Source organism: Ursus maritimus, unplaced genomic scaffold (assembly GCF_017311325.1).
Source record: "Ursus maritimus isolate PB19 unplaced genomic scaffold, ASM1731132v1 scaffold_22, whole genome shotgun sequence".
Taxonomy (NCBI): domain Eukaryota; kingdom Metazoa; phylum Chordata; class Mammalia; order Carnivora; family Ursidae; genus Ursus; species Ursus maritimus.
Genome location: NW_024424675.1, coordinates 519,233 through 545,629, shown reverse-complemented (window position 1 = coordinate 545,629; position 26,397 = coordinate 519,233). Strand labels below are relative to the sequence as shown.

General features: G+C 47.3%; 1 protein-coding gene across 1 annotated transcript in view; it reads left to right on the top strand.

Moving 5' to 3' along the window:
* LOC103676217 (synapse differentiation-inducing gene protein 1) overlaps positions 1-26,397 on the top strand; it is a 114,652-nt gene that overhangs the window by 23,145 nt on the left and 65,110 nt on the right. The window contains exon 2 of the mRNA XM_008705390.2: positions 8,697-8,834. Within this exon, the coding sequence (XP_008703612.2) occupies positions 8,697-8,834 (138 nt within the window). The remainder of the gene's footprint in view (positions 1-8,696; positions 8,835-26,397) is intronic.

The following is a 26,397-nucleotide window of genomic DNA, read 5'->3' as shown; positions in this document are numbered from 1 at the left end:
CAGGTGCCCCAGGAATCTCAATTTCTTCACAAAATCTGAGGTCCAGTGTACAACTCAGTTACATCCACACTGTGGATAAAACACAAAAACATGACAGTGAAAAAGTAACCTAATTACCAACACAGTGGTTACTTGCTGTGCCCAGATCAGCTTTACCCGATTTGTGTGGTGCTATTGCATACCAAGTCTTACACATATGGGTGCATATTTGTGCTTCGTGCTTATTAATTTGGCAGGGATGGGGTTTATCATCCTGGATACCCACATTCCTTGTGGGCCCCCATGTCTTCACCCCTCCCAGCTGTTGGCTGAGTGTGGTAGTCTTGCTCCATCTACCATTGCCCTGATTCAAACTTTTAGGGTGTCTACTAACATCCCCAGTTTCTCCATGGGCTCTGTAACAGGTGGTCTCTATAACCCCTCAGGAGAAGAGGACGGAGAAGCCCCCTGGCCTGGCCCCCGCCTACATGAGGACTTTCTCTGGGGACCTGAGGGACCATCTGCAAAGTGTGGGAGAACTTCTGTCCCCAGGAGCAACCCTCACCTGCTAACCACCAGGAGATGGTTGGGTAACTTTCGGAATGGTCTCACTCTGGCCCCCTGAGGTTCCAGCAGAACCAGGCTCCAGGTCATACAAGTGCCTATCTCAATGACACACTGTTTATCAGCTGTGTTCCCAGACAGGACCCTCTTCTTCCTGCCAGTATCTCCTGTGGTCATCTCCCAGGAAAACAATGCACCCCAATCTTTTGCTCAAAATCTGCTTCTAGGGGGAGCCACACTACGATGTGTCTCAAGAAAGCATTTTGCTACAAGTTGTTTCCCAGGGCCCCTGAGCACTTTCAGACTGCAAGAAGACCTGACTTGGTGAGGGAAGTCATGGAGGGAGCTGGTCCTCCTATCCTAACCATTGGATCAAGCACCCATATCTAGTTAGAAAACAAGCATTTAAATTAATGCAGCCATATTGAATAGCCCTGTAGTGTGATCGTGTCTTACCAGCACACCCCACTTTTGGACAAACCAGAAGCAATGCCCAGGTGTAAATCTTAATGGGCCTTGTTTCATTCAACTCCTGTTTCCAGAACATTACAGATCTTAAGGCTTCAACCACCCTTAGATGATAATTAGACACTTCCCAGACAAGAGATGAGTTTGCATTTTGTCCAGGACAAGTAACTACCAGAAATTTCTCTCTCAACAACTGCTCTGTGTGAAGGAATGCCTGTCTCCCCAGAGTGCTAGACCTGGCCCTGGAAACCTTGCTTGTGTGTCCCTAGCCTCATCCGGTCGCCTTCTCTGAGGTAATGAAGGCTGGATGCAGCCTGGCAGGGGCTGCTCCTGGAGTTGCCCTCTGGACACCTGATGCCTGCCCTATTGATCATGGGAATATAGTCTTCATGGGACTATAGTAGGAGCCAAGACCTGAAGCCCCCACCACAAAGGGGAAAATAAACTTGGAAGAAATAGAACAAAGAGCATGGTTCTTAGAGGTGACCCAGCAACAGGTGTCTGTTTAGTTTTCACCATCTCACATTTGCACGCAGCACCGGTCTATTCCGCAGAGTCTCCTTGCAAACTATCTCCTTACAGTATTGTGGTCATCCACGCTAACCTCGAATCAAAATGGGAGCTTCCCAAAGAGACAAGCAAAGTGGGAGGTGAGCGCTGAAAGGTGGCTGACCCTGCATTGTGTGTGCCTGTTTACCCAGAGGTATCCCGGACTGTGGGTCATGGGAACTGGGTCTCATTCATCCCGGAACACACAAGACACCAGTGCGGTATTTGATATCCCTTCTGAGTTAACTTTATTTTCCCCCATCTTCAGAAGAAAGATCATATTTCTATGCTCTTAATCGGATTATTGCCCTCTAAAAATACCTCCCTCCCCAAGGAATATCAAATCGTTAAGGAAACATTGTGCCAGGAGGCCAAAAAAAAAAAAAAAAAAAAAAAAAGTTTTTTTTGAATTTTAGTCTTTCTCTCCTTCCCCTTCCTTCCTTCCTTCCTTCCTTCCTTCCTTCCTTCCTTCCTTCCATTGAGAGTCATTTGTTTTATGAAAGTTTACTTGGGAACCCAGCATGCATACAGGAAGAGGTGGAGCAGTTTAGATGCAGGTGGTTTGGGGTCTGAGGACTGTCCTTCGGGAGGCCCCCAGCCCACTGCATAAATTGCAGCACGGAAGCACCCCCCTATTAAGTGAAAAACAATGCAGCACCTGCAATGTCATGCACACTGTGATGTTCCCCCAAAAAACAAATGCATTGATTGTCATTACTGGAGCAAAATCAAACATGTTGCAGTGAAAAATATGTATCTACTAGGAAATCTTCTATTTCTGTTCTTTGAACTGCCTGATCACTGGGGAGTTGATTAACAAAAAAATAACGGAATTCCCAGGTTTTAGGAATTAGAATAGAGAGTAAAGTACATGTGATACTTTACTGACACTGCACATAGTTTCATCTTCCAAAGGTGAGCCAGGGCATGAGTTTGGGAGCAACGGCTGCTGAGCGCTGCTGGGGAAAATCTGGTCATATGTGCCTTGGGCTGTCTCCCTGCAGGGCAGTAGGGAGCTGCTCTGTGAAGCATGTGCTCCTAGAATCACATACTTGAAAGAGACTGGGGCCAAGGCTGAGGTTCTGCCTTCATAATCTGCTTTGCCCCTTGTCTGGGCTGACTCCCGAATTCTAAACTCACAAAATCCTTGGCCCTTGCTGAGCACCGCGAAGGGGGTGACAGACATGAACTTGGGATTCTTTCTGGGATGGTCTCCACACCGCGAAGGGGGTGACAGACATGAACTTGGGATTCTTTCTGGGATGGTCTCTACCTGTGTGGTGAAGGGTACTATCTGGGCCCTGCTGCCTGCCTCAGCAGTGTCCCAGATCTGTGCCCACTCCTGCCCCGACACTCTTGTCTCCTCTCTTCCTGTCCCCCTTCTGCCCCTCCCACACAGGCTTCCCTAGGGAGCCCAGACGTAGTGGGGCTCTTTCCAGACCCTTGCCCCATTCTCCACTGGGCCATCCAAATGCAACAATGCACTCAACAAACAAGCACGTCCAAAGTGGCCCAAAGAGGCAGTTTCAGTGTTAAAGCAGAAGATTTTGGCGGTTTATTCTTGCCCCCATTGCCCTGATGTAGCAAGTAACTTCTGTCTATAAGACAATTACTACCTAGTGGGAGAAACTGTATGCCCAAAATAATTAGTTAATAATTTGATGTAGACAGGGGATCTCACACTCCGCGTGCTGGCTGCCAGACCACAGAACACTGGGTATGCCTCTAACAGACACATGGAGCTTGGGGGAGCTGCATCCACCTGCCTGCATACTTGTTCTGGCTTCTCCTTCATTCTGCTCATCAGCCGCCCTAAGTAAGACAGCCTTGAACCTGACCAAGTCATCTTTCTCCCCCACCTTCCCTGTGGTCTCACCTAAATGGAGTTAGGATGTACACCCAGAGTGCATAAGGAAGGCACTTTAGGTGGGAAAGGAGAGGAGCCAAGGTGGGAAGCTTCATGGGTGCCATGATGGAGCTCATCCCCTGGTCACTTCAGTGCACTCTGGACAAACCCTGGGAGCTTTACTGCTAAGGTTGGTACTGTCCATGCTGGCTACATGCACATGTGAACTCTTCTCTCATTCAACACATGTACTTTGGGTGTCTATTATGTGCCAGGCACCGTTCTGAGCACTTAGGATACAGCTGTGAGCAAAACATGCTAAATTTTCTGCCCTCCTTATACTTCAAGGAAGAGAGCCAGACAGTCAAGAAGCCAGTGCCGCCTGTGGTGCAAAGGAGACACGCCAGGCAGGAAAGGGGATGGTAATGGGGGATGGCAGGGGCAGTCTTACTGGGTGCCTGGGGAGGGTATAACGAGAAATGGCATTTCAGCAAAGCCGCCGATGAAGTGAGGAGGTCGGTCACATGTGTCTCTGGGTTGGGGAGTTCCAGGCTGAGGGAACAGCAAGTGCAAAAGCCCTGAGGCAGGTACTCCCTGAGCACGTTGCAGGAATAGCAGAGAGTTCCCTGTGGGTGAAAAACAGTGAGGTCAGAGTTAATAGGGGTCAGATCCTATCAACAGTGCTGTCTTACAGAACTCTCTGAGATGCTGCAAATGTTCTGTAATGGGCTGTCAGTGATGGGCATTAGGCACCTGTGGCAGCTGAGCACTTGGCAGGTGGTCGTTTGGCTGAGGGACTAATCATTAGGTGTATTTGATTTTAGGTAACTTCAGTTTAAGTAGATCCGTATGGCTATGGCTGCCATGCCAGTCAGAGCAGATGTGTGTTGTGGGCTGCTCGGAGGCCCCTGGTCTTGACCCTCAGTGAGAAAAGGCCGAGGGACCAGTGACGAGGTCAGGTCTGACCTGGGTCTCAGTGAGCAAGTTCGGGTGTTGTGTGGAGTTCCGATCCTGCTCTGCCAGCTGCAATTTGGGCAGTGGGCCCACATTATGTGATTTCTCTGTCCCAGTTCTCAGTGAAACCATATTCCACAGGGTTCTATGTGAAGATGTAAGAATGACGGAAGCCCCTGCACCTGTTAGCACATCTGCACCTTTATGATTTTCATTGTCAAATGACCTTGCTTGTTGTACAAACATGCTAAAGCCCAGAAATGCAGAAAAGAAAAAAATCACCAATATCCTCACCATCCAGAAGCATCTAATTTCTGACATTCTACTCTAGTTTTGCTTCTGAGTTTTTATAAACATCTTTCTAGGGCAACAAATAAACATTTATATCATCGTTTTCCATGAATCTATAGAATTCTATGTAGAACTGTTCTGTGATTGTGCTGTTTTTAAACAGTGCTGTCAAGAACACTCTGGAATAAACACCCTTACATTCCTGGAAAGGGAGTCTCCATGGGGAACCCTGCATTTGAGCCGCCCGAGACCCACTGCTGTCCCATCCTGCTCTGTGTGCCTCCACTCTTTCCTTGGGGCCATGCAGAGCGGCACTCCAGATAAGCAAGCATCGTCCAGGGGGGACAGGAGGGCAGCGCAAGGCCCAGAGGTTGTCAGCAGGAGGATATGTGAGGCCTCAAGTGACACCAAATGACACGCCTGAGCCCAGGTTTGTGCCCCGAAAACGGCATCCTCGCAGCCCAGGCTCACATAGCCGAATGAATTGTGATGTGCGAAACACGGGACATCCTGTCTGGCATTATGACCGTTTTAGTAAAATACCCTAAGGAAGAAAACCCCAAGGAGACAAGAGCTGTCATTCTGAGTGGAGGTGATGGAACCTGGCAGAGAATGGGCCCATTGTGTGAGGTGCCGGTGGACCAGCAGGCACAGCTGAGGGACCCAACAGCCCTTCCTCTGCCTGTGCTCACTCAGCACCGGCTGCTGCAGAAGAGGGCCCCCGCAGGAGCTGTAAGTCCCTCGGAATGCTTGCAGTCTGCCTTGCAATTCTCTAATCTGATGACCCATGAAGAGGATTTTAGAAACAGCTGTTGTGCATGATGGATTTCTTGATGCTGGTGGTTATGTGTGTTTTCCTATTTGGTTTATTGGTGTCTGCGCAGCCTCACCCAGGCTGGTCTCCTCTCATCTCCTCTCCTCCCTGTTGGTGGCAAGATGCCCACGGCCGCTTATACCCACAGAACAGCCGCCGACGGAAGACAGAACATAAAATGAACTGGGCTGTTTCTGTCTGCCCTGTAATTTGCCAGAATTTTTAAAATCTATTTGAATCAAAATTGACTAATTATTTTGGTACCATGTAGCCACAACTTTGCAATTTACGGAGTGTGGTTCCCTTATGCTTCTAAATAAAAATCTGTGAAGATTTTGGGGGAGTGCCCTAAAACCTAATTCTTTGCTTCATGGGGATAGTGGTGTAATTCTAAGCAGATTCCCAAAATGAAATCTGAGCTCAGTGTACCTATGTGGTCTGTGGCAATAGGTCACATGGCACGTGACTGGGGAAGCTCTCACTACCCACTACTGCCACTGGCCACCCTGTCGCCACCATGAAACACACTAGTCCAGAGCAGTCATTGGAATCCCTGGAGTGGGCAGGGCAGAGAAGACCTTTGGCAAGATGCAATTGAGCCAAAATGGGGTTTGCTTTTAGCGTGGCTCCTGCCCAGCACACCTTACACTACAGCGCTCTGGAAGGAGTGGCCCATGACTGGGCAGTTCTGTGATTCGGCAAGATGCTTTGCTCTCAGAGCCCAGCGTTGTCTTTCATAAAATAGAAATAATAATAAAAATAGTAACGACACCTTCCAGAGTTGCTGTGAGACTCCAGCCAGCACAGGTATATAAAACTCTTAGTAAACTCTTAGTAAAGCAAACAAAAAGCCCCACAAGAGCCAAGAAGCTAAAATATCCATAGGCAGAGTTGTGGGCCCTGCGCAAGCACACCCCCCTGCATCATCCTGATTGGTTGTGAAGCTCATTAGCTCCCTGTCTGAGTCCAGGGCTGGAGGAAGTGGCTGTTCTTTCATACGTGGTCCTCCACCCCTCCCAGGGGCTCTCTGGTCACTGTCACGACCTGCCCAGGAACTGTCACTGTAGGTGCCTCCCTTCCCAGACCTCACTAGCTCCTCATACACAGGACCCTTCGCATGGTGGCTAAGCCACCAGCAGTGCTGACACTGTCCTGTTTGCAGAGTGAGGGTCTAGAGGCCAAGGTGTTGACATGTGGCTGCTTGTCTGGGGACACACAGCCGTGAGGACACTCAGGCTCAGCCTAGAACATTGCACTCTCTCATTGAGATCAAAGATTTTGGCTTCTCAGGGGACTGGCACACATGCATCCCTCCCTGGCCAGCCCTCCAGCTCCAGGTCTCACCTGTGAATTGTGCATTCCGGGGGCTGCCCAGTGCCCTTTCTGGACAGACATAGAGACCGTGATTCTCATTTCCCTTCCTTGTTTGAGAGACCATATGGAAAGCAGTGTTACACAGTGAAGAGAATAGAAATTTTGCAGACCAGGCTCTGTGTGTGTGTGTGGGGGGGGAAGCCATGCGATCCCAGATTCATGGAGGGGATGGCACCCCAGGGGCCAGTGGCTTCCCAGGGAGGAGACCCTGCCCCAGTGGGAAGGAGCCAGCCCCCTGTGACAAGGGATGTCTGCCAGCCCCTGACCCACGGTGGGGGCAGGGGGCCGTGCATGTGTGCGAGTGTGTGATGGGCGGAGGGGGGCCATGTAGACAGTGCATCGCCCACTTCAAGCACAGGCCCTCTGGAGAGGGTCTTTGTTTGCGGTTTGAATGAGACCATCGGAATATGCCTGTTCTCCCTCAACTACACAGAAACAGAGTCCTGACGGGAAGTTTCCATTTATTCCCTGCAGCCCCTCAGCTGTCTGCCTGCTGACTGGAGGCCCTGACTGGCAGTGACGCGTGCATTTAGTTAACCAAAATAGGGAGGGACCCATGGTCCCCTGTGGGCTTCGCCTGTTTGTCTGTGCATGGGAACATCAGGGGAGGTACACAGTGGCACTGCTGGGGGTGGTCCCGGCAGCGACGGTCCACACAGCACAATGCTCACACACGGTGTCCGTCTGGGTGTTTGGTGCCTCAGGCCGCCGCCCGCCCTGAAGCCACCTGAGGAAGCGGCCAGCCCGTCTGCTGCGGGCACCGAATGCCTGCGTCCTGCCGCCGGAGGCCACGTGTTTAACCACCTCTGGCGCTGGCAAAGGGAGTGAGGAAGCTAATGACCCTCTTTCAGGAAGAAATGCTCTGGTTCTTTTTTAGGAAACAAAATCTAGAGTAAATGCAATTCCGTCTCTGCATAAAATAAGCATGGAGATAGGCTGGCCCTGGTTTTTGGATGAGTCAGTGTGAGTGTGCCGTGTTTTGATGAGGAGAGAAAATTCAGGATGGGGGCTCAGCAAATGGAATAACCCATGAGGCAAAAAGCATCCTCTAGGCCCAGCATCTAGAGGTGGGGGTGCTGGCCGGATAGCAGCGATCTAGCTTCCTGGAGCTATGATCTTCCGGCAGGGAGGTTTGGTCCATGGTTCCCATTGCTTGGTGAGTGCTGGAGTCTTCCGAACTGCTTTTTACCAATCCCTGTGCCAGTCCCCGGCCCCCTGCACCAGACTCCCTGGGAGGCTCTGCCAGGGCTGTGCTGAGCCTGTGGGCCTGCCGAATGGCCTCATCTCAGAGGAGCTTTCTCACAAAGCAGCCATCAGCTCCTCTGGAAGGAGCACAAATTCCCGGGTTTGACACGAGGCCCAACAATGTCCTAATTCAGATCAGAGTCTAAGGAAATAAAGGGGGTTCAGGGAGTGTCCCCTTACCCCACACTGGCCCTGCCTAGCCCTGTAAGCCAATTTGAAGTCTTAGAATAAAGAGAGGAGTTCACATGCTGGTGAGTGTGCCTTCTGAGTGTGCCCATCCCACCTCGCATAGATTAAACCTCTGTCCCCACTGTGTGTCCCTGGATCCCAAAGATCTGTGAAATAATGGACTTCTGTAAGATTTTATTTTCTATGGAACAACCTAAGAGCCAAGTACTTGGGAATAGGAGAAACCTCCTATTCTTGATAAAGATCTCCTTAACTGGGGGCTTCCTTTCTTGGGGGAAGTATACTTGCCCAATAGCAACAGTGACCTTCCCAGGAGGGTTTGCTTTGCGCCAGGCTCGACACCCATGTCCCAGGCATCGTAGAGTTACTCCATTGTCAATGCTCTCTTCTTCTGTCCCATCCCTGCCCATTTCTCTCTTGCAGAGTGACTACTCGAGCGACACAGAGAGCGAGGACAACTTCCTCATGATGCCCCCAAGGGACCACTTGGGCCTCAGCGTCTTCTCCATGCTCTGCTGCTTCTGGCCTTTGGGCATCGCGGCCTTCTACTTGTCCCACGAGGTAAGCCTCTCTCCTTCGGCCCCACATGAAGCACAGCCAGGCTGCTGAGGAGGAGAGCCCAAGAAGCCTGTGCAGCTCAGGCTATCCCACGGGGCCTGCACTTTATGATTGGAGGAGAGGCCCATGAGGCCTCATGTCAGCATGCTGGGACTGTGCTGTGGCCCCCAGGGCAAGGCGGGCAATCTTCAGGAAGAGGGCTTCCTGACAGAAGCAGGCTGGGAGCTCTGCCTTCGAGCAGACACTTGGGTTATGCCAGCAGGACTGACCCAGCGCTGGGAGGCGGCCGTGCCCAGGGCAAGGACTTCAGACTTGCTGGAAAAGCAGCTGGGGGTGTGGGGGTGATTCTCTCTGTGGACAGTCTCATTCATATGAAATAGGTTCTAGTTTCCAGCAGCCCATGTGTAGTCCTCCCTAGATGAAGTTCTGCTGGAGGAAACGGCCTACCCTATGGTGAATCGTGCCCTCCTTCCTCCAGTGTGAGGGCTTCTGGGGGTTGGTCTCTGGGCCTTTTTCATGCAAAGCATCCTCCCTGTTGTGCCTCCATGGAAGCCAGGCTTTGAAAGATGTTCTCTAGCAATTGAAGGGTATTCATACAGAAACAGTCTCTGTACTGGTTTTTGTTAATCCAAGGGATACACTTCCACCTTCCAGTCATGAGTGTCTCAGCATCACCACATCCACACCATCATCCCAGCTGGACCAGAGGAAGGCAACTCCCCGGGTCGGCGGGGTGAGCGTGGTGCCCACACTCAGGTGTGTCCTTGGGCCATGCTGAGCATCCCTCAGCAGTCAGGGTTCCCTTTCCAGCTTCTAGGGTTCTGAAGCTCTGGCAGGTCTTGTGTTTGAAACATTTCTTTCTCCTGGCTTGAAAACAGGTCCCCTGGCTGAGCCCAGCAGTGGCCTCTCACTTCTTTTTGCAGGTATCTGTGTTGACCTCATTTTGTTTGGTGAGAGGGGAGTCCCTTGATACATTTTCCTTTCTCCCCATCCCCATCTCGTGACATCACAGAGGATTGGGGGAGAGCAGTGAATGCCCCTGAGAGCAGGTGCTTCTTAGCAGGGACTCTGGAGAGATTCTTCCAGGCAGGAAAGAAGCAGGCCCTCCTCCCAGCACTGCTGTGTGGTCCGGATTCTAGAGGATAATGGGCGGGCGAGATGGAGGACTGGGGTGTAGTCCTGCATCGCTGGAGTTGGGCCGAGCAGTCTGTCTGAACCTCACTTTTGTGAGTTGATCCCACAAAGACCCCCTTCTCTGGGGGAACAGGCATGGGCCAGGAAGCAAGACTCCAGTTCTGGCAGGGGCCTTGGTGGCTATGGGGTGGAGTCAGACTGGGTGTCCCTGGAGCTCAAGAAGGGGACATGGGCACTACTACAAGGGCGAGGTCACTCCCGGCCTCCTGGGCCAACCCACTGAGAAAGCCCTTTACCTACCCTGGCTGGGCTGGGGGGAAGTACCATCGACGTCAGAGCTCTATTTTGATTGCCAAATTTTACAGTGGGATTGATATTTTCCCCTTGCATCCCATGGGGACAGGTGTTACCTGTTCAAAGGCATGGCAGCCAACATTGGCATGAATGTGCAGGCAGGGTCCTGGGCAGAAGTGAGCACTGGGTAAGTGGCTGGGCGCAGGGAAGGGATGGAGAGGCTGCCTGTCTTGGCTACTCCACATCCTAGGTGAAGCCCCCATTTCTGGAGCAGGAGAAGTGGTGCACAGCATCTTTGAAAGATTGTAACTATAATAAATATCAAGGCCACAACTGCAAGGCTGGCATTTAGATTCTTTCTCAGAAAGTAATTTTATTCTTCACACCTTAAGAACCTCTTACTTGGGCCTGATGTGTCATGATGTTTAACACCTTCAGTGGTAAAGACCATGCTGATTATTTGTTTCACGGCGACTGTGAAATGCAGTGTCTGTGGAGGCCTCTGGTCACACTGCTCTGAAGTGAAAAGCAAATACTTTTGAGGAGTTTAGAGATTGCCTGCAGCATTGGAATTCGAAGATGGGCTCCAGAACCCTTCCGGCTCCAGGCTCTCAGTCCCTCTTTTCATGATGCTGTGAGCATGGATTTCCTTCAGTGGAACCCCAGCAAAGGAAGGGTACCGCATTTCATAGAGAACTCTCTGCAGGTGAGTGCCCTTCACAGGGCCTGTGTCCCGATTCTTTTCCCCACAATGCTTGCTGCTGGACAGCCCACAGCTTTGGCAGTTCGGGTCTTCCCTGCAGACCCGGGGGACAACCAGCCCAGCCATCAGGCTGCTGGGCATTCTCTGTGCTTCTTCAGCCCAGCTGCAGACACAGAATCAGCAGCAGGCTTTGGAGGGGAGAGTATGGGGCACGCAATAGAACAGACACACTCTGAGAGTCATTACACTAAATTAAATCAGTGCTTTCTTGGGCAAGGCCAGCTAGGAGTTCTCCCCACGGGCACTGGAGAGAGGAGAGCCCAGAGCCGAGCCTGTTTCTCTGTGGTCTTCTGTGGGCTGCTGCCAGGGCCTCCTGCTGCCCCCAGGTGTGGGGGTGCTGGGGCAGTGATGTCACAGCCTTTCTGTGAAGACAGGGCCCCTCACATTCCAAACACTTCACAAGGAAATCTTTGACATCTAAGTGTGACTTTGGATAATTTTTTTCCTTTTATCATAGATCAGATCTCCGTGTAGTCACGACAATTAGATTATGTCTGTGCATTGTCAAAATAACCACTCAGCGAACCACGCGGGAACATGAGAGTCCATTTCAGGCAAACAAAACAACGCAAATCTCAGTGATTAGATGACATGGGGCAGCAGGGAGGAGAATTAATAGGTTCCCTAAACTTACAAGACCTGGCTTATTTTTTTATTCTGCCTTATTCCAACTGGGTCCAGGTCAGCAGGCAACTTTACACCACCTCAGTCTCCTAATCCATAAAATGGTATCAAAACAGTCTACAGCATGTAGCCAGCCAGGCCACAGAACTGAAGTTAGAGAGAGATAGTCCCCACAAGGTTCCTGCAAAGCAGCAGGGGCTGACCATGCTCTACTGGAAACTTCATTTGTCTCCATACGTGTGGGTCCCTAATGAAGGAACACCTGGAAGGAGACAGAGGATAACAGATTTAATAATTCAAAAGATGTTAGTTAAGTAATAGTAACAATAGTACTAAGTGTTAGCAAACTAGGGGACAGCCGCTGAGAACCTCCTAGGTGCTGGTCCCACGTTAAATACTGCACACCTGCTTTCTCCGGGCATGGTCCTGACTAGCAGCACCAACATAGCCAGCACAGTTTGAAATGCACATTGTCTGGCCTCACCGCAGACCTGCTCAATCAGAGCATCTGGGGCTGGGGCCCGGGAATCTGCATTTGAACACAGGAAATCCGTGACGCAGCACTGCCGTCATATCACTCTGTGGGCCGTGAAGTCGGGGTTCAGTGAGGTCGGATGTCGTCCTAAGGCCAGAGGTGGCTGGCCGTGTGCTGAGATCACCAGTATGGCCTGGTGCAGAGCCACCTCTGGCGGAGGCAGCCGCCTGGGCCTGTCAGGATGGAAGACGTGACGTGGAGGCCCGTGAGGACATGAGCATGGCATTCGTCCAGCCTTATTTTGCTCCAGCTGCATCAATTGTTTGAGCCGGCTCTCAATGCAAGCAGGTTTTATAAACCAATCTATAGAGAGGAACGTGGTGTGTGCAATTTTGGTAGATCCATCTAGGAACCGATGCTTCTGAATGATGCGGAGGATAGAAATGAATCCCTAATTTGCTGAGTGACTGCTGTGAGCTGGTTATTACGCACACTTTTTCTTACTTAATCTTTGCAGTGAGTTTGAAAGGTGGGCAGTTATTATCCTCATTTTATGGATGAGAAAAACGAAGTTTCAATGGATTAAATGATGTATAGAAATTGGAGAGGGAGCAAGCATGGGTACATGATGCAAATATCAATATTTCTAACCCTTAAAATCCAATCTTCTGTAATATAATTTTGGCTTTTATCTGTTTGTAAATAAAAATAGAAGTGCTGTACTTGTTTCTAAATCCACCATCTCCCACCCCACTTACAGAGGGTTGTAATAAGAAAGAAAGGCCCATTCTAGACAGGATTGTGGTACTTGCCCTCAGCACCTTCACTCAATAGCACATGGCAGGTGCTAGCAAGACAGAGGCTGGGGACCCTCCCTCAGGAGGCCTTGGGTCTGGACCTGAGCAATGGGCAGGCTGGAGGGTTGCATGTGCTGCGTCTGCTGCAAACACCTCCTGCATTGCAGTATTTATTATGTCTTGATTTCATTTCATTTCATAAAATGTTCCTTTCTTTTACTAACTACAACATTGTAACAGTAATTAAATAAGAAAAGAGTATTAAGAGCCAGATATGAATTTTATGAATAACACCAGCAAAGGAAATTGGACAAATTAGGGGGGAGAAAAGAGGAATCTTTTTATGGTGTAAAAACTAGAAGAATGAGAGTCCAACCTGGCCTATAATACTGTCTTTAAAATCCAGTCATTCATCTGATATTTATTGAGCACGTACTATGTGCCAAACCCAGCTCTGGGTGCAGGGATGCAGCGGTGAACAAAGCAGACCTCCACCTTCACAGAACTGACATTCTCATGAGAAGCAGAGAACGTGCAAAAGTAAACTCATAGAGTGTCCAATAGTGATACAGGAGAAAAATTAAGTGGAAAATGGATATGGAGCATACATATTTTTTTTTAAGATTTTATTTATTTATTTGACAGAGACAGCCAGCTAGAGAGGGAACACAAGCAGGGGGAGCAGGAGAGGAAGAAGCAGGCTCCTAGGAAGGAGCCTGATGTGGGGCTCAATTCCAGAAGGCCGGGATCACGCCCTGAGCTGAAGGCAGACGCTTAACGACTGCGCCACCCAGGTGCCCCTGGAGCATACATTTTTAAATAGGTGGCCATGGAAGGGCTTGCTGAGGTGGTGACATTTCATACTATAGACCAACCGTGAGGACCTCTTGAAGAAGAGCATCTCAGGCAGAGGGATAGCCAGTGCAAAGGCCCTGAGTGGGGAACATGCCTGGTGTACACAGGGAATGATGTAGAAGCCAGCACAGCCTTTGGGTGTGGAGGAGGAAATGAGCCAAGAGAGGGGCAGGTGGGGATAGACCTCACAGGGCCTTTTAGATTATAACAGTGACTCAAGCTTTTTTCTTTGGGCCCAGAAGCCACTGGGGTGTTTGAGCAGAGGAAAGACGCCACCTGTCTACACTCTATCAGGGAAGCATGTGGAAGGCAAGGGTAGAAGCCGGGGTACCTGGCTGGAGGCTGGTATAATCATCCAGAAATAGACCATCCAGTGGTGGTCTAGACCACATCTAGAATCCTCTCCTCTTGTTTTCTCAGTGAAATAACAACCCTGATTATAGGTCTTAAGGATATGTCTGTCCTTTCCCCATCTGACTCCATTAGGACTGGATGATAGTAACTTATGAGAGAGAACCAGGCAATCCTGAGTAATAATACACACTAAAGGTGCTTATTATTTTTCCTGAATTTGACTTTCTCTAGCAGATAGAAACACAAGTCAAGGACATTGTAGTCTGTCTTTTCCCCTCTGAATAAATGACTGGGCAAATTCTGCAAATTATGGCATTGCGGTGTAAAAACCTGCCACTCGGGTCAGCCCTGGTAGAAGACATGAAGGACACAATCACTGTCCAGTGGGAATGAAATGCTTCCCTCCTGAATCTCCACCTTGGATATTAATACTAATTGATTATGGCCGATTCATAGGATTCTTGTCATTGTTTTCACCCCATTTCCCAGAAAGACCCCAAACTTTTCTATAGTCACTCTCAAGACATGCCTCTCAAAGAGAGTGAGAGCATGGCTTCCTTGCAGACTGCCAAATAATGCCATCTGTTGGATTCGCTTTCGTAGTTGTTCTTGAGCCACCACTCTCTTGGAGCCAAAAGAACCAACCTGTAGGGCCATCGGGACTTGGATGACTTGCCCCATCTTCCACTTCATTGATATCGAAAGAGCAAACTGATCTGCCCTTAGAGAAATGTGAGCTTGGCCAAATGATTTAAAAATACGAAGCAGAAAACTGTTAAGGACGTCTGCTCATTGCCTAGACTTCTGACCTCTTGCTGCTGGAATGACTCCTGTGTTGTGTGTGTGTGTATGCGTGTGTGTGTGTGTGTGTGTGTGTTTATTTTGCCAAGAGCAACCTGGAGAGATGATTAAATGTGAAGACATCTTTTTCTTTTTTACATTAGTTCTCCACTGAGCGCACACATGTGTTTACCTACCTGTGGTTTTGGGTCCTTGCCTTTCCCCCGCGCACACCCTGATGTCAATGACCATCCACTGGACACCTTTGTGTTTACATGATTCGTCTCTGTGCCAACGATGGGGCACAGCGGTGTCCCTCCCTGCCCACACGTGTGGCTTGAGCAGGAGACAAGGAAGCAGCAGCTCTTGTGGCTGGGGTGCGGGGAGCTTCACGGCTCCACAGACAGGTGCGTGTGGTGTCTGGAGCATGCTGAGGCAATGGGATTGATTCTTCCGTGGATCTGGGAAGAGCTTGTCCCTGAATTTCCTCCTCCTTCCTTTCTTACCCCCAGCCTGTCCCCCGAGGCCTTCTCGTGCTCTTCCAGGATGCATTTGGAGGAGCCGTCTTGGCCGTACTGCTCAGGGGACAGATGATGCACGTCCACTGTGCACAGATGATGCACGTCCACTGTGCACAGATGATGCACGTCCACTGTGCACAGATGATGCACGTCCACTGTGCATTTGTCTGCGGCTAGAAGTGCAAGCTGGGCAGGAAGAAATCGTGTGTGCCGAAGAGATTTTGGCTTTATGTTATGGGAAGGGCTGCATGTGCTTTTCCTTGTTTCTGTTCTAATATTTCAGAACATATTTCTACCTCCCAGGGACTGCCCCATTCCTTGTTATGTCTGATTCTCAAAGAACTACAGTTATTATGCAGTGTATCAGTTTTGGCCTTATTCTCCAGGATATGCTGGGCTGAGAGAGGGCGAGCCCTTGCTGCAGTGGCTGAGCGAGGCCCTGGCCCAGCCCATGGGGGCTGGAACACAGGCCACTGCTTCCCCTGTGGGGCCCCGGGCAATGCCTAACACCACCGCAGCAGGCTGATGGGCACCAAGCAGAAACGTCTGCCAGCCCCCTGGACTTGCCCCAGGCTCCCTAGACATGGAACCTGCAGCAAGGTTGGGTGGCTAATGCTTTATTTAGAGGTACACTCCCAGGCCAATGAAACTGAGGGAGAATGGAAATGATGCATGGAAGGCAGGAAAGAAATGCAGGTGCCTTACCATACTGGCCACCACCTCCCAGCACACAGGACCTCTCTGGCAGGGGCCACTGGAGAGAGAGTTTTGTTCTGCTCCCATGGCCCCACACAGGTCATGCCTGCCTGGGCTGCGGTGGAGGAGAGGCCTGGGGCTGAGCAGGCGGTGACCAGCCTGAGGCAGGAGGCTGAGGGATGCTGAGGCGCAGGAGATGTTTCTCATGTCCCTCCTCCAGGAAGCACAAGTGCTAAGCTAGTCACCTGGGCATCCAGCAACCTGAGGTGCTATCCCTGGTATCCCTTGAGGGCTGCCCCTCCTCCAAGGACCCAGGAGCCTTGAAAATGTAGCAGGAGGACTCTCTGTGGTCTGCACAGACCTGACACCAAAAGGAAAGTGGGTGATATAATAAGCTGACATCCAGCCTTTATTCTGCACCGGGAAAGAGCAGCACCCCTCCACGAAAGGAGAACGACGGTAAGAGCATTGCATTAAATTCGGGCTGGGCAGTGTGCCAAGTGCTTTTTGGGCCCCTAATTATCACAAAGACCCTATAAAAGGAGGTACCAGTATTATCACCATTGCACAGATGAAAAAGGTGGGTAGACCCTGTTCACATCAGGGTCTGTGCTATGTATGAATCCTTCAGATACACTCAGAGCCACTTCTGCGGAGCAAGTGGCATTTCATCCTCACAAAGACCACTGGCCAAGACGCAGGTTCTCTCGGGCCCAGCAGAGGAGGAAGCTGGAGCTCAGCAAGTTTGCTTAACTTTTTCAGGATCACAGTAGCAGGCTCACCGCACACCAGAACAGGATCACCGGGGGGTGAGGTTCTAAGGAAACACTGTGACGCCAGGAGAGTTCCTTTGTACCCCCATTTGGTACCAGAAGTTCCAATTCAGTCTCATCCATGATCACTTTTTTTTTTCAATTTAATGCTGATTGATTTGAGTTCCTGTGTAAAAATTATCTTTTATTAATTTTCTTATCAGTCCCCGTTTATCCTTCCAACAAGAGCCAATTTGTGGCTTCAAAAATTATCCCATGGTTGTTTGTTGGAAGAATTAGTTGATTGATTCCTTTTTTATGTCTTCATTTATTACAATGTTGAGCTCTCTAGATGTGGGATATATTGTTATACATTTCTGAAAGTCAGAAAAATGGAAAGGGACTAGAAAGAAAATAACCCCAAATGCAGGCAATGAATGGCTTTTCTCTCCTTTGCACAAGTGTGTTTGTGTTTATTTTCCATGTTTGTTTTTTGCATGTCTGTTTTTTGGGTTTTTTTTTTTTTAAGATTTTATGTTTAAGCAGTCTTTACCCCCAACATGGGGCTCGAACTCACAACCCCAAGATCAAGAGTTGCATGTTCCACCTACTGAGCCAGCCAGGGACCCCTATTTGTGTGTTTGTTTTAACACCATTGATGTGAAGATGATTTTCAAAACATTCTTAGTTTGAAAACAACACTCAAAACAGTACACATATATAATTATATAGCATAACAAATTAGTCTACAGCACATGGCCAAGTAACCGTCACCTAGGTCAAGAAATACAACATCTCGAGTGTCCCCTCTGCTACATTCCCTCTGGACTTTGGCCCCTGACCCCACTGGTGAGCACTGTGGTGACTTCCCTAGGGCTCGCTTCTTTGCATATCTTTATTTATACCCTAAGTTTACATTCCCAAGCCTTCATTGCTTTATCTTTCCTGACTCTACTTGCAAAAGCTATGTTCAGTATAAGTGACATCCTTATCATGTCTCAGGTGTCTAAGGAAAAATTTCCAACCTTAATAGTGACATAGGATCTTTCAGATACCTTATTTTTTAAACATGAAAGAATATTGAATTTATCAAAAGCTTTTTGTGCTAATGAAAAAATTATGTGTTTTCCTTCAGTCTATAATGAGGTGAATTGCATTGGCTGATTGGAAACTGTTAAGCCAACCTTGCATTCATTGCCTTGTCTTTCTGTTCTCTGAAAGTTTATATAATACTGAAGTTATTTATTTGTTTTCTCTTTCATGGCACTCACTGGTGGAGCTATCTGGGTCTGGAGCTTTCTTTGTAGGAAAATTTTTAGTTACTGATTTAATGTATTTAACATTGATAAGTTAGGTTGCATTCTGGAACGTTGTATTTTTCTAGAGTTTTGTCAGTTTCATCTACATGATCAAATTTATTAATCTTTTCAAAGTATGAATTTGGACCTCTGTTATTTCCTTTTTTAGATATACATAGAAGGGTGGATAGACATATATACCTTCAAGAAGATATTATTGTTACTGTCTTACATTGTTAGTATTTATTTGCATATATCTGCATAGGCCACTTACTTCATTTTTTTTTATAATGATTTTTTATTATATTATGTTAGTCACCATATAGTACATCCCCGGTTTTCGATGTAAGGCTCGATGATTCATTAGTTGTGTATAACACCCAGTGCACCATGCAATACGTGCCCTCCTTATTACCCATCACCGGTCTATCCCATTCCCCCAACCCCTTCCCCTCTGAAGCCCTCAGTTTGTTTCTCATAGTCCATAGTCTCTCATGTTTCATTCCCCCTTCTGATTACCCCTCCTTTCTTTATCCCTTTCTTCCCCTACTGATCATTCTAGTTCTTATGTTCCATAGATGAGAGAAATCATATGATAGTTGTCTATCTCTGCTTGACTTATTTCACTTAGCATTATCTCCTCCAGTGCCGTCCATGTTGTAGCAAATGTTGAGAACTCGTTCTTTCTGATTGCTGAGAAATATTCCATTGTATATATGGACCACAACTTCTTAATCCAGTCATATGTTGAAGGGCATCTCGGCTCCTTCCACGATTTAGCTATTGTGGACAGTGCTGCTATGAACATTGGTGTGCATATGGCCCTTCTCTTCACTACGTCTGTATCTTTGGGGTAAACACCCAGTAGTGCAATGGCTGGATCATAGGGTAGCTCAATTTTTAACTTTTTAAGGGACCTCCACACTGTTTTCCAGAGTGGCTGTACCAACTTGCATTCCCACCAACAATGTAGGAGGGATCCCCTTTCTCCACATCCTCTCCAACAATTGTTGTTTCTTGCCTTGTCTATTTTTGCCATTCTAACTGGCGTAAGGTGGTATCTCAGTGTGCTTTTGATTTGAATTTCCTTGATGGCTAATGATTTTGAACATTTTTTCATGTGTCTGTTAGCCATTTGTATGTCTTCATTGGAAAAGTGTCTGTTCATATCTTCTGCCCATTTTTTGATTTGTTTATTTGTTTCTCGTGTATTGAGTTTGAGAAGTTCTTTGTAGATCTTGGATACCAGTCCTTTATCTGTAGTGTCATTTGCAAATATCTTCTCCCATTCCGTGGGCTGCCTCTTAGTTTTTCTGACTGTTTCCTTGGCTGTGCAGAAACTTTTAATCTTGATGAAGTCCCATAAATTCATTTTATCTTTTGTTTCTCTTGCCTTTGGGGATGTATCATGAAAAAGGTTGCTTTGGCCGATGTCGTAGAGGTTGCTGCCTATGTTCTCTTCTAGAATTTTGATGGATTCCTGTCTCACATCGAGGTCTTTCATCCATTTGGAGTTTATTTTTGTGTATGGTGTGAGATAGTGGTCAAGTTTCATTCTTTTGCATGTAGCTGTCCAATTTTCCCAGCACCATTTATTGAAGAGACTGTCTTTTTCCCACCGGATGTTTTTTCCTGCTTTATCAAATATTAGTTGCCCAAAGAGCCGAGGGTCCATTTCTGGGCTCTCTATTCTGTTCCATTGGTCTATGTGTCTGTTTTTGTGCCAGTACCATGCTGTCTTTGTGATCACAGCTTTGTAGTACAGCTCGAAATCCGGCATTGTGATGCCCCCAGCTTTGTTTTTCCTTTTCAACAGTTCCTTGGAGATTCGGGGCCTTTTCTGTTTCCATACAAATTTAAGGACTATTTGTTCCAGTTCTTTGAAAAATGTCCTCGGTATTTTGATCGGGATAGCATTGAAAGTGTAGATTGCTCTGGGTAGCATGGACATTTTAACTATGTTAATTCTTCCGATCCATGAGCATGGAATATCTTTCCATCTTTTTATGTCTTCCTCAATGTCTTTCAAGAGTGATTTATAGTTTCTAGAATATAGGTCCTTTACGTCTCTGGTTAAGTTAATTCCAAGGTAACGTATGGTTTTTGGTGCTATTGTAAATGGGATGGATTCCCTAATTTCTCTTTCTTCGGTCTCGTTATTCGTGTATAGAAATGCAACTGATTTCTGAGCATTGATTTTGTATCCCGCCACGTTACTGAATTGCTCTATAACTTCTAATAGTTTGGGAGTGGCTTCTTTTGGGTTTTCCATATAGAGTATCATGTCATCTGCAAAGAGAGACATTTTGACTTCTTCTTTGCCAATTTGAATACCTTTGATCCCTTTTTGTCGTCTGATTGCTGTTGCAAGGACTTCTAGTACTATGTTGAATAATAGTGGCGAGAGTGGGCATCCTTGTCGAGTTCCTGATCTTAAGGGAAAGGCTTCCAGCTTTTCCCCATTGAGAATAATATTTGCAGTAGGCTTTTCATAGATGGCTTTTATGAGATTGAGAAATGTACCTTCTATTCCTACACTCTGAAGGGTTTTAATCAGGAAAGGATGCTGTATTTTGTCAAATGCTTTTTCGGCATCGATTGAGAGGATCATATGGTTCCTGAGTCTTTTCTTGTTGATATGATGTATCACGCTGATTGATTTGCGAATATTGAACCACGCTTGCATCCCAGGTATGAATCCCACTTGATCGTGATGGATAATCCTTTTAATGTACTGTTGGATTCTATTAGCAAGTATCTTGTTGAGGATTTTGGCGTCCATATTCATTAGGGAAATCGGTCTGTAATTCTCCTTTTTGAGGGGGTCTTTGCCTGGTTTGGGGATCAAGGTAATATTGGCCTCATAGAATGAGTTTGGTAGCTTTCCTTCTGTTTCTATTTTTTGAAATAGCTTTAGGAGAATAGGTATTATTTCTTCTTTGAATGTTTGGTAGAATTCCCCAGGAAAACCGTCCGGGCCTGGAGTTTTGTTATTTGGAAGGTTGTTTATCACTGACTCAATTTCTTCATAATTAATTGGCCTGTTTAAGGAATCAATTTCTTCCGGTTTCAATCTTGGTAGTTTATAGGTTTCCAGGAAGGATTCCATCTCTTCCAGATTGCTTAGTTTATTGGCATATAGCTGTTGATAAAAATTTCTAATAATCCTTCCAATTTCAATGGTGTTCGTCGTGACCTCTCCTTTTTCATTCATAATTTTAATAATCTGGGTCCTTTCTCTTTTCTTTTGGATAAGTCTTGCCAGTGGTCTGTCAATTTTATTGATTCTCTCAAAGAACCAGCTTCTAGTCCTGTTGATCTGCTCTACTGTACTTCTGGTTTCTGCTTGATTGATTTCAGCTCTAATTTTGGTCAACTGCTTCCTCGTGCGTGGATTAGGCCTGTCCCTCTGTTGCTGTTCCAGCTTCTTGAGGTGAGAATATAAAAACTGCATTTTAGATTTTTCTATTCTTTTGAGTGAGGCTTGGATGGCTATGTATTTCCCCCTTAGGACTGCCTTTGCAGTATCCCATAGGTTTTGGACTGTTGTATTTTCATTCTCATTGGTCTCCATAAATTGTTTAATTTGATTTTTGATTTCCTGGTTTATCGAGTCATTCCTGAGCAGGATGGTTCTTAGTCTCCAAGTGTTTGAGTTTCTTCCAAATTTTTCCTTGTGGTTGAGTTCCAATTTCAGAGCGTTGTGGTCTGAGAATATGCAGGGGATAATTTCAATCTTTTGGTATCGGTTGAGACCTGTTTTGTGTCCCAGAACATGGTCTATTCTTGAGAATGTTCCATGGGCATTAGAATAGAATGAGTATTCTTTGGTTCTGGGGTGTAGTGTTCTATATATATCTATGAGGTCCAACTCGTCGAGTATGGCATTCAAAGCCTTTGATTCTTTGCTTAGTTTTTGCCAGGGTGTTCTGTCTATTTCTGAGAGTGGAGTGTTGAGGTCCCCTACTATTAATGTATTTTTATTTATATGTCTCTTTATTCTGGTTAAGAGTTGGCTTGTGTATCTTGCTGCTCCCCTGTTGGGGGCATATATATTTATAATTGTCATATCCACTTGTTGAATACTTCCCTTAAGAATAATATAGTGCCCTTCTGCATCTCTAACTATAGTCTGTAGTTTAAAATCCAATTTATCTGATATGAGAATTGCTACCCCAGCTTTCTTTTGAGGTCCATTTGCGTGAAAGATGGTACTCCATCCCCTTACTCTCAGTCTGAATGCATCTTTGGGTTCGAAATGAGTCTCTTGTAGACAGCAAATGGATGGGTCATTTCTTTTTATCCAATCTGCAACCCTGTGGCGTTTTATGGGATGGTTCAAACCATTTACATTAAGACTGATTACTGAGAGATATGATTTTAATGTTGCCATGTTGCCAGTAAAGTCTTTGTTTGTATTGGCTGTGACTTTCTGTTCTGTATCACTCTTGGGGCCTTTTTACTTTTATAGAACCCCCCGTAATATCTCCTGTAGGGCTGGTTTCGTGGTTACAAAATTGGTTAGTGACTGGCGATTCTGAAATGTCTTTATTTCTCCATCAATTCTGAATGACAGCCTTGCTGGATAAAGGATCCTTGGCTGCATGTTTTTCTCTGAAAGAGCTTTAAATATGCTCCCCCAACCCTTTCTCTCATTCCAGGTCTGTGTAGACAGGTCTGACGTAATTCTGATGCTTTTGCCTTGGTACGTGAGAAATTTCTTTGCCCTGGCCGCTTTCAATACTGTATCCTTGCATCTAATATTTGCGAATTGCACTATGACGTGACGTGGCGTAGGTTTGTCGTGGTTGAGCTTGGGAGGGGTCCTCTCTGCCTCTTGGACACGAATGTTTGTTTCCCTTGCTAGATTAGGGAAGTTTTCAGCTACAATTTGTTCAAATATCTCTTCTAGACCTCTGTTTTTCTCCACCCCCTCGGGGATGCCGATGATTCTAACATTGGATCGTTTCATTGAGTCAGTAATCTCCCGTAACCTACATTCGTGGGCGTGGATTTTTTTAAGACCATCTTCTATTTTCATTTTTTCCTCTATTAACCCATCCTCCAATTCACTAACCCGTTCCTCTGCTTCTGCGACCCTGGCCGTCAGAGCCTCTAGTTTTGCCTGCATTTGGCTCATAGAATTTTTAATTTCTGTCAGATTCGCTCTCATTTCTGTCCTTAGGGATTCTATATTCTCAGTAACCTTTTCGTTAATAGTTTTTTCAATTCTGCTCATCATTTTGACCATCGTTACTCTGAATTCCATTTCTGATAATTTGGTTACATCCATATCCATTATTTCTGTAGCAGAGGCCACAGAATCACTGTCTTTTCTTTGCTGGGGGGGGCTTCTCCTTCTTGTCATTCTGATGAAGAGAGGTTGCGGGGTTTCCAGAGCCCAAATTATTGGCTGGGTCCCAGGCCGTGCCCCTTGTTTTATAGGGATCTTAGGGATGTGGGCTTCTTCTTTAAAGATTTTATTTATTTATTTATGTGGCAGCCAACCAGCGAGAGAGGGAACAGAAGCAGGGGAGTGGGAGAGGAAGAAGCAGGCTCCCAGCGGAGGAGCCCGATGAGGGACTCCTTTCCGGAACGCTGGGATCACGCCCTAAGCCGGAGACAGGCGCTCAATGACTGCGCCACCCAGGCGCCCGGGTTGTGGGCTTCTTGATTTTTCAGCCTGCCTTCTGTGTTCTGGGGGAGGGGCCTGCCGCGCCGATACTCAGGCAACCCTGTTTGGTTAGAGTCTCCGTCTGAGAGTCAGAGCAGCAGAGGCTGCATTGTCACAGAACAGAGGGATTGCGGCCCGTTCTCCACTGATGTTCTGGACACTTTAACTCTGTTACTGTTGGTGCTGCTCAACCCTGCAGCATTCCGGGATGTGCGCACCAACCCGGCGTCCTACCCTCACTTCCAGGGCCGGCGCGTCTCTGTCCTTTGTGTTTCTAATGCCGCCAGCCACCGGCCGCCCCGCATGCTCCCGGGTCTCCCGGTCTCAGTCTATGCCCGGTGAGCACACCTCGATTCGGGAGTTTCGTGAGAAGCCTGGTGGCGCGCGCACCCGGTTCAGGGTCTCAGTCTGCTGTTTCGCGGGTGCCGACCGCGAGTCCGCCCGCTCCCCCGTGCAGGTGGCCCGCCAGCCGCCAGCCGCCCCGCGCGCGCTCCGGGAGTTCCCGGTCTCAGTCTGGATCCCGTGAGCACACCGGGATTCCGGGATTCCGGTGTTCCGGGAGATGCCTGGTGGCGCGCGCGTTCACGGCTCACCGGTCTCAGTCCGCTCTCTCTCGCGGGTGCCCTCTGTGAGTCCGCCCGCTCCCCCGTGCAGGTGGCTGCCGCTTCCCGGAGCCCAAACGCGGCGGCTCCCTCCCCCTTCCGTTTATCTTCCGATATCTGTGCACGGTTTACAGCTCCCCTCTTCGTACCTCAATACTCAGCGTTGGAGATGTTCATTTGTAGAGATCCAGATGCATCTTCCTGCGTCTCAGGCTGATTCCGTGGTTATTTAGGCTGGCTGGTACCTATCCAGCTCGACTCAGGGGACCGGCTGAAAAAGAGGTCCCCTACTCCTCCGCCATCTTAACTCCCTCCTCCACTTACTTCATTCTTCATTCCTTCCTGAATCTTTGACCTTCTGGCTTGAGTAGTTTTCTTTTTATCCAGAGAACATCCTTTAAAATTTCCTTTAATATGGGTCTGCTGGTGAAATGCTGTTTTGTGTCATTGAAAATATTGTTGTATGACTTTGATTCTTGCAGGTGTTTTCACCAGATATGGAATTCTGGGTGGCGGCTCCGTCTTCAGTTGTGTTGAAACATCTGATAAACCATTCACCAAGTTAGAATATTTTTTTCAATATCTCAGCTCTAGAATTTGTTTCTTCTTTTTCAGATCTGCTATAACACTTTTTTAATAGAGATTACCTGTCAAAATTTCAAACCTCTTGTTTTCTTGAATATAGTAAGCAGACATGTTTTATAGTCTATGCCTGATGATTATAATATCAAGGACTACTGTGAGTCTATTTTTCTATTTCTCTTTGTTCTCACTCATGACATATGTTCTTAGATTTTTGTTGTTGTATGCTGGTCATTATTTTTGGAAAAAAAAAGTATTCATGAAATATTTTGAGGATAAGAATGATACCACCTTCCTTCAGATAGGTATTTCTTTGCCTTTGTCAGGACTTGGGGCACAAAGAATTCAGCATCACCTTAGTCCAAGCTCAAGTTTTGTTTTTGTTTTAAGTTTTATTTATTTTGAGAGAGAGTAGCACATACAAGCTGGGGAGGGGCAGAGGGAGAAGAAGAGAGTCTCAAGCAGACTCCAGCTCAGGGCAGAGCTCAGCATGGAGCCCGCTGTGGGGCTCGATCTCATGACCCCGGGATCATGACCTGAGCTGAAACCAAGAGTCAGATGCTTAACCCACTGAGCCACCCAGGGGCTCCCAAGCTCAAGTTTTGAGTAGATGCGAAGCCAGGCTGTAATTCATGAGAGGGCGGGTATACTTTTATTTCACTGTTTCTTCAGTGATAGCTCTTTGGTGCTCTATCCTATGGCAGTGGCTGGTTTGCCAGGATCTCCCTTTTTGGTGGCTCTGAGCCCCAAAAGTAGGCAAAACACTCCCTCTCAGACCCCTCTTGTGCGTCAGAAAACATCACCAGGGCAGAAGTGTCTCCCCGTGCCTGGCCTACCCCTCCAGATTCTTGCCTTCCCTCTGGCTTGGCCTAATAACCCTGCATTTTCTTATCTTTTTGTTGCTTTTAAAAATGTTCTTCAGTATTTGCTCTAGGGTTTTTATCTGTCTTCTGCAGAGAAGTTACTAGAGGCATTACCAGAAGCAGAAGTCTGCATTTCTCTCTTTCCTTAATTGTTTATATGAGGAATATATCTATTTCATAACAGGAATTTTTTTTAATTAGAAAATTGAAGGCTTGGTTGAAGAACGTAGATTATCTGTTGCTTGAATTCCCATTCCTTCTGGTGCTAACAGGAAGTTGAACTGGCTCTTTGCTCTGCATGAGTGACCAAGTACAAAATTACTGAGGTTGACAGGTGTGTGAGAAAATGGGACAAAGCCCATCTGTGTCTCGTTCACACTCAGAGAAAGTAGTATCCCTGTGTAAATGGTACCAAGCACAGGATCTGGCACTTCTTAGATGCTCACCACGTCCTGGTTGCATTTGTGTCTGATGTAGAGATGTACACACCCATGTTCTGCTT